This window comes from Gavia stellata, chromosome 3 (genome assembly GCF_030936135.1).
Source record: "Gavia stellata isolate bGavSte3 chromosome 3, bGavSte3.hap2, whole genome shotgun sequence".
NCBI classification, from domain to species: domain Eukaryota; kingdom Metazoa; phylum Chordata; class Aves; order Gaviiformes; family Gaviidae; genus Gavia; species Gavia stellata.
Genome location: NC_082596.1, coordinates 12,570,332 through 12,578,800, shown reverse-complemented (window position 1 = coordinate 12,578,800; position 8,469 = coordinate 12,570,332). Strand labels below are relative to the sequence as shown.

The 8,469-nt window shown below is 42.4% G+C and overlaps 1 protein-coding gene across 4 annotated transcripts in view; it reads left to right on the top strand.

The window, feature by feature from the left end:
- The first annotated feature begins 1,181 nt into the window (after positions 1-1,181).
- The window catches only part of NSMCE2 (NSE2 (MMS21) homolog, SMC5-SMC6 complex SUMO ligase), a 131,213-nt gene continuing 123,925 nt past the window's right edge, over positions 1,182-8,469 (top strand). For 2 of the 4 annotated variants that reach the window (XM_059815557.1, XM_059815555.1), the window contains exons 1-2: positions 1,223-1,259; positions 4,367-4,514. In XM_059815557.1, the coding sequence (XP_059671540.1) occupies positions 4,382-4,514 (133 nt within the window). In that variant the 5' untranslated portion in view covers positions 1,223-1,259; positions 4,367-4,381. Of the gene's footprint in view, positions 1,260-2,195; positions 2,203-2,317; positions 2,377-4,366; positions 4,515-8,469 lie in introns of those variants that run through there. The other 2 variants (XM_059815558.1, XM_059815559.1) reach the window with 2 other exon arrangements.

The window sequence follows — 8,469 nt, the reverse complement described above, 5'->3', positions numbered from 1 at the left end:
TTTGTATTTTTGATAGTTTAATCTATTCGGATTTTTAAGCATACTCTCAAATCTTTCAATTTATGGAATCTAAATTATCCACAGCTTTGTAAAATGAAAAAAAATGCACTGAATTAATCTTCAGCACATACACTGTGTTTGACTCAACGATCATGAATACTGAAGCAATTGAGACCACACAAGGAGGTGGCAGCAAGGAAAGCAAGAACATGTTACGAGATGTGTTTATAAGAGTCACTTTAAAAATACAACCAAAGTGATTGCAATAGGCTTTAGCAAGAAGGAAAACTTTTATAGCAAATGGAAACGATACAGCTTCGTTCCTTCGTTTATTCCTGAAAGGTTAGCTTCCGTGCTGTGGCTGCATTTCCTGGTCACACTTTTATTTATTGACGTGTTTCCCGCAAGATACAGAGCACAGCACTGCTAAAAATAGGCTTTTATGTTTAGAAACATTCATGGGACGTTAGGAGTCGACTTTACTTTTCACCAATAACCTTCCAAACCACTGAGATAAATTCGAGATGCCAGTGCCTCTTCTGCCCCAAAATGAGAACCGGGAGTCCGGCCTTCCCGTTAGGCGAGCCGCAGGGCAGTAACAGCACCACTGCCCAGCCCGCCCCTCCGCCGGGCCCGCAGCGGGCCCTAGACCCCGCGGCAGACGGACCGGGCTTTAAACTGCACCCCAGCCCCCTCCGCCAAGGCGAGTCACCGGGCCGCCTGAACGGTTCCGCCTCCCTCCCGCCAACGCTCTTCCTCACGGTTTGAACACGGCCTCAGGGCAACCACCGCGGCGTGAGACCGGCCGCCAATCGCCTCGGAGCGGCGGCGGCGGCAGCCCCCCCCTCCGCCTCCCCTCACCCAGCGGCCTCCCCGCCGGTGCCACCCCCGCGCGGCGGCGCTCACCCTCCCCCGCCGCCGGTGCGGTGCGTGGCGGCAGCGAGGAGGGTGCTCCGCTCCGTCAGCGCCTGCGGGCAGGGACGGCGGCCGCCTGAGGGGAGCTGCGGCGACAGCTGAGGCGCAGGCAGCGGGAGGCAGCGAAGGCGGCGGCGGCTCCTCTCCGTGCGGCGCGGCCGAGGCCTCCCATCACATGACAGCGCCGTCATGTGGAGAGGCGCCGGCTGATGAGGCGGTTCCGCCGCCCGCCCGGACCGCCTCCCCCGGGCCCAGCTCGCCCGCCTGCTCCTGCCGGCGAGGGGGTCGGTGCAGGGGCCACCTCCGGGCCAGGAGCCCCTTCGGGCCTCGGCGGCTGGGACTAGGTGAGCAGCAGCCGCTGGGGAGGGTGGCTGCCTTCGCCGCCCCCTTCGCCTCCGGCGGGGTGAGGGCAGCGCTGGGGGAGGGCACGGCCCCGCTCTCCCGGCCGAGGGAGCGCGGAGGGGGTGCGGGGCCGTTGCCCTCCGTGCGTGGCTGACGGGGGGCAGGGAGGGCCGGGCCAGCTGCCCTGGCTTGTCATGGGCGGGCTAGGGGAGAAAGGTGGAGGGCTGGGAGAGCCGAGCTTCTTGCTTGGGGGGCTCTGCTCCCCACCTTTGTGGCGGGGAAGTAACGTCTCCCTTTGGTAGGTGGTCACCGAGTGAGTCTAGGGAGTAGACACTAGTCCTGGTAGTCAGTGAACACTTGCCACCTATAGATCTTGTGTTACAGAAATAACTCGGTTTTTTCTTATCTCTGCTTCATAGTGTGGGATGTTGAAGCATAGAGAAATTAGGTCATTTGCTCAAATCTTTAAAATAAGGGGCAGAATAGAAAGTGTATTTTAAGTTTGTTGCTTGGTAATCCTGTCTGGACCATTCGATCACTTACTGTTGAAAGAAAAAAACACTGCCTTGCTAGTCTCACTTGATCCCCTTTTCAACTCTGATTTTGCTGGTTGTATTTTCCAGAAGTCAAGGGGTTGGGGGTGCGAGTTGCAAATTTTAAGTGCTTCATTGATGCACCCATTGAAGATCTTCCCGGCAAAAAAGACTGCCTTAAAAACACTGCTGTGAAACCAATTCCAGTGAGGAATGTGGCTTTTCCTCTGAAGGCATAATGGACAGCTGCAAGCTGAAGTTCAAGAATTCACTTAGAAAATTCACGAGTGAAATCTTTGCTTGGGATCATAGAAAGTTTCTAAGAAAAGTAATCGTTTATTTAAAAAAAAAGGAAAATTTGTCCAAGAGTACTTAAATTACTTTCCAAAAGACAAATGGAGATGAAACAATGGTATGATTTAATACTGTAAACAATAACTCCTCTTCCTGTGTAGTTTGCTCAGTGCTTCCATGCATGTCAAGAGAATGAAGAACCCTTTTTAACTTTTCACTGTTGTTTTTTTCAGATTCCTGCCTTTCACAGTGTGTATCTGTGAAATTTCCAAAAGAACAGCAGGCTTTCTCAGTGAGTGAGATTTACCAAGTTCAAGAAGGGAATTAGGTTCTCGCTGTTAACTTTGATACACTAAATGAGCCTGGAAAGATAAAGCTGCTAACATGATTTTATGTGACTATTTAATAGTGTGTATTTGGATCACAGAGGTTCTATAGAAACGGTCTCCCTAAGATGGCAAACAGGTGTTCTAAAAAAAAGTTAGATAATGTAACAGCTGAAAGCATTGGTTATTAAATCTTTAAGAGCATCCTTTCCCTTTACTTTCAAGGAGTTCCGTAAGGAACTTTTTCCTTGTCTTCTGTTGTTAGTTTGACAGCCTCTGAAGATAGCAATCACTGCCTTTTGGCGGGGACAGCATGAGCTGACATAATTGGAGGTGTTGTTGAAGGCCACTGGCTTCTCTGTGGCAAGATGCACCTTTAGAAGGGGATAGAGAGCAAGGCAATTTGTATGTAATTCAGAAGTTCAGGTGGTGAACTTGAAATTTTAAAATGTTGTTGGAAGCACGTGACCTAAAAATGGTGTCATAAAAGATAGTCTTGAGTGGCCAAACACATTTTTTAAATGGAAAGAAAGAAAAACATAGAAAAAGATAGGAAAGAAAACATAAGGAGAGAAGAGAACGTGACAGCAGGTATTCAGGTGTCATAGTCTGCATGATATTCGCGACGAATGTGGCAATGTTGTTCAGGTTAGGATGAGTGCAAGATGTAGTTCTGGAATCCCAGGGAAAGTAGCAGAGTGAGATACAGCCTTAGGTATGCAAAGCTTGGTCAGAGCTTGGTCCTTTCTATTTAGATATTTTCCAGATTTCTGTTGGATTATAGCCTGTCAAAGGCTATTGTTGATAGAACAATTTGTCCCCTTGTTATTTTGTGTACGATTCAGATAAAACTTCTGGTATACCCCAAATTTGGTTGTGGATTCCATTCTCTCCCTCCCCCAATATGATTTCAGTATAGTCCTTGAACATACCAGTTAGTCTGTACACGGACTAATGCAGTATTTCTGTCTGTCCAAGACTTCTGTCGGGTTTTTTGGTGAACAACGGTGTATCTAAAGTTGAGCAGAATTTTTCTTATCTCCGGCAACTTTAAAGTATAAAATTCTGCACGCTAGTTCATGTTTCTTATAATAGCTACACGTTGTCCAGGCGAGTTATGGTAAAGCATAAAGAAGGAAAGGCAGAAGTTGGAATTTTTGAGGAGAAACCAACTGATGTGAACAGTGTGCCTAGGCACAGCGTAAGCAAACCCACCTGAAGGCTGTATTAATGACAGAAGAAGCAGTTAAACCTCGCAAGGCTGTAGGTGTGCATCTGTATTGGAAAGGAAGATGGTGGTAAAGAAGATAAATATGATTCCTGTGCGACACTATTCTGTGCTAATGGAACCTTGGTACTAAAAATTTGTGACATTTTTGGGAGAAGCAGGCACCATTTGTAAGCTGGGCTTTTATTTAAAAATCCTGCTAGATGATTTACTGTTAAACACATTCTTGGAACAGTTGCCCTTTGTTAGATTATTTTTTCCAAGGGCTAGCTCTTGTAGCAGGCTTGTAGTTGGTGGGGCTGAATTGGATGTGAGAAGTCGTATTTCTCTCTAGCCTAATTGATAAAGTGCCTAGAAAACACAGACAAGTTTTTGAGCATGTGGGCTTCTTTGGATCAGAAATAGAGCAGTAATTTTCAAGTGAACATAATCATTGAGTTTGAACCTCGTTGTGGTTTAGCAATAGGAATGAGCAGATGAAAACTGCAAGTTGCTTTTTGTACTGTAGCTTTACTTAATATTGAATAGAAGGTGAATTGAAAACCTCTGGTGAATTGCAGTTCCACTGAAGTTACTGGCATCTTGGGAGCTAAGGTTTTGTCCCTGCTCCCTGATGTTTCAGTGGTTCTGTTGACACTGTTTTATGGTTAGCTATCTGTACTTCTGTTTTCTCTCCCAAACTCTTTGGGTGTAAACTGCATTCAAAATGTTGTATCTGTTATTTCTAGAGTAAGGATTTCAAGATGCCAGGTGGTGCAAGAATCTCATTCAACTGTGTGGATTCCTCTCTTTCATCTCTGAAAAACTGCCAGTCTTACATAAATACTGGAATGGATATTGCTACTCACGTTGCCCTTGACCTTGTGGAAAGTTTCAGTAAGTATATTCTCTCTTGTATTGCATCCTGAATCTGCCAGATGAGTCCTAGGCCTACGTATTTTGACTTAGTTACTGTCAATATCGATCTTCATTATAGGAACTGTAGCTCTTCTCTCTAGACCAGGGTGTTTTCATTCCAATCACTTCACTGTCTTAAATGATAAATTCAGAAAATGTAAATACCAGGCAAACATTGTCCCAGCTTTTGTAACATCCAAGACTAATTGCGTTCCAGTGGTTGTTACCCTACAGCTTTGTAAAAACTTTAACGTTGCTGAATGAGATGGAGAAGGCCTCTTAAGTGGGTGAATAAAATGACTTTTCGTTCTAATACTGCATCTTTGTGTGTGTTTTATTTGATGTTTAGGGCAAAATATATTAAAATAATGCTAATGATTTTGAGTACAAAGCTTGAGACACCTGTTAGGGGATGCAATTTTTTTTAAATGCTGTCTCTTTCTCTGCTGAAAATCAGGCCCTTTTAGGGTGATTGAATTTGGACACTTGCAAAGTGGGGTACCTTAAATCTGTAATCACTTCTAACAGTCTCGTCATTGCTATTTCACAATAACGGCTGCACTGCAAAGCTAGTTTTCTAAGACAAGTATTAGGCATCCTGTTTTTCTGTCTTCCTAGTTTTATGATAATGTTTTCAGTAGGAAAAAATAAAAAACTTTAAAGCTCCAAAACCCTAATAGTTTTAATTATGAGTGGAGAGCTAGAATCCTCTGAAACAAAGGTTTTGCTGTTCATTATAAGTCTTGCACTCAACTAAGCCGAGGTTTACGTACAGTCAAGACAAATGCTTTTCTCTTTGTCTAGTATGATAGTTCTTTCTCCTTTGACCTTTTTATCCACACTGCTGTCAGAGACAACTGACATGCCATTTCTAGTGGGGTAGAGGAAATGGAAAGCTTGTCTGAACAGTCAGCTGGGGATTCCCTTTGAGGTAAAACTGGTATAACCAGTTCTGTTTCCTCTCTGCTTTTGCAGTCACCATCTGTCCTACTTTGCCATAAGCAATATATGGAAGTACACTGATTGTACTGAATTTTTTCAGTCCCAAGACCACAGAACGATCCACAGAAATTAATCATTGGTACAAAAGTTAAAAGCTTTGATTAATTTCACCTTTCAGTAGAAGCCTCTGTTGCATTCCCATTTGGAGAGGTGAAAGGCAACTTAAGCTTCATTGTGCAGGTCTGCAGCTGGAGATCTGTGCGTGATACTCCTAGGAAATATCATTATGTTCCTCACCTACTTCTGACACATTAATCTTTAATTACAATCTTGAAATTATTTTGTCCATTTCATTCAGTAACCAAAAGGGCCATATTTATCATTCTGTCCTGAGAGGAGGAGATTACTCTTGATGAAATACCTATGGTCATTGTTACAGTTAAATTATATCGTATGACTGGAAAACAGCTCCTAGACCAGAACACTCATTTTATTTTAGCAGGGGCAACTTTCCTGTAGAATCATAGTTACAGAATTATTAAGCACGATCTTTTAACATAGTCCATCCCATTGCTCTACAGAAAAGCTATTCCAGGCTTGTATTTGTAGTTTAAAGTCTTTGTAGTTTATACCTCTTTGGTCTGGTGTTACAGTGTTAGCTCTTTACTTACAATAGTTGTTATCTTCGCTCCTACGCTTTTCCTTGCAGATACATGTACATGTGTACATGGAGCAAACAAATGAGTGAAGCTCCTCACTCTTACAAGGTTTGGTTTTCACTCCCCTGACTATTCCACTTCAAGTTCTTACGTTCCTATACAATGCCATCAGGAAAGATACAGGGTTTCTGTGGCATGGCATAATTTTGGTAAACAAATACTTTCGGTGTTTTAGAATTAGTATCATCTGATCTGCCATACTTGACTGTTCAGCTCTTACCTCCAACTCATAGGTGGCGATTTCTGTTTCTAGAATGGTTACTTATTTATTTTACTTTGCCTTCACGTTCTGAGGCAAAATATTAATTTAATTTTGAGCTAGCCTTAGATAGTAATGTTTCTGCGTTCTTGTTCCTGTCCCATTTGCAATTTGTTTTAATTTCCTTTACAAAAATGTAACTTTGTCCAACTTTTGACAGGTTTCATTGCCAGGCTTTGTAGTAGCAAAGAATCCTATTGTGACTGTTACTTTATTTTACAAGCACTATTTCTGTGAAGGTCTTTTGTTCCTTTGGACTTTCATATTGGACAACTCTGTTTTTTGGGAGTAGTACCAAAGATTTTCATAGCAAGTACATGAGAGAAGTTACATTTACATCTGAAGATAAATAACTGAAAAGGCAGGCAAAGTTAGTGCAGTAAGTGATGTCTGCTTCTTCTATTAATTGCTATTCTCCACAAGCCCAATCCTGAAAACATTTACTGGTACGCATATTTATTAAATAGTACACAGTAACGTTTGCTGGCCTGGCTACTGTTTAATGTGGTATCATGGAGGGACTTCCTGTAAACGTACCTGATGCTAAGTTAGATCAAAAGATCTAACTGGATCACCTTTCCCTACTTTCTTAGGTATGGTAGTGGGTTTGCTCTGGTGGTGCTGTATTTGAGATGCTTTTGAGGCAGCAAACACCAGCTTTTTTTGTTTGTGTTTTTGGTTTTTTTTTTTTTTTTTAACAATTAAACAGTGATTTGTGAAAGAACCTGTGTGTAATTTTTCGAACTGCGGAGCTCTAGTAAAGTAGAGAAATATAAATTGACAAATTTAAGTTTTCTTTGACATGTTTAAAGGGATTTTATGGTATGCCAATTTTGTGAGTGTTTCCCCGTTCATTAAAAATGACTTCCTGCATATTAGCACTATAGGGCTAGAAAATGCTCTTTGTTTTCTGATGTGTTTAGTGGAGAATGATACGAAGAAGGCTTCTAAAGGATGTAAAAAGAAAAGAGTTTGGCCTTTCAGCACTTTTGTATGCATGTAAGTTATAAAGCAGCCATGCGATTGTTTAGGTGGAGTGAAAATCAGCGCTCACTAGGGGGCAGAAGACGATAAGAAGTACACAGTACTTACTTCCATTTCAGTTACAAAAAGCATTGAAAAGAAACTGGCCTCTTTACCTGTCTGTTGATCTGGCCATGACCCTTGAGTAGCCTAAAGTCCTCTCCAGTTAAACCATCCAGAGAACAAGGAATTCTTACACTGCTTATAGAAGCTATAAAATCCTCTCAGAATGATTTTGAATTTAGGCTTTGTAAACAGATGGTGGTAGTGTTACATAGAATAAAGAGGGAATAAAACTACTTGTTTGACTGTGAAACAAGAGGGCTGCCGATAGGAAGAGGTGCCAGACTTGTGGGCAGGAATTGGCTCAGGGTATTCCATGATTTATAGTTACCTCGTAACCTATAGTAACCTTTCTTCAGACATCTCAGATGCTTTGCAAACACTGGCTAAGCCTCTCAACTCTCCGGGAGGTAAATAATGGTTACAGGGATTACTTATGTCACCACCACTGAAATGAAACTCTTTTGGGTGAATAATGGCTGCTATATAGAAACATTGTAACTGTATCATAATCCAAAAGAGAAAAATAAAATTTCCTCCAACTGAAACAACTAAGAAAACTTTACTAGAGAAGGCAGAAAGAGGTTTTGGGTTGGACAGCAGGGACATCAGATTAAATTGCTTACTCGTGAATAAATATTACAATAGATCTTTCACACCTTCATTTTTACATAATGTTTGAAAATTGTAGAACTAAATCAAACACTGGGTTTTCATTTAAACAGTAATTTCATATGGAGAATGCCTCCTGTTGAATTAAGACTATGCTTTCTCTCAGCACCACAGTTCCTTTTAGGAAGCTGCTGGCTACCTACTGACTCACTTCAGTCCTGCTTAAATGGAATTGATCTGTTTCTGGGTAAAGGTGGCATGGCTGCAAGCCAGTGCACGTACTGATGCTACTATTGATTACTGTGCCTACTGTTCA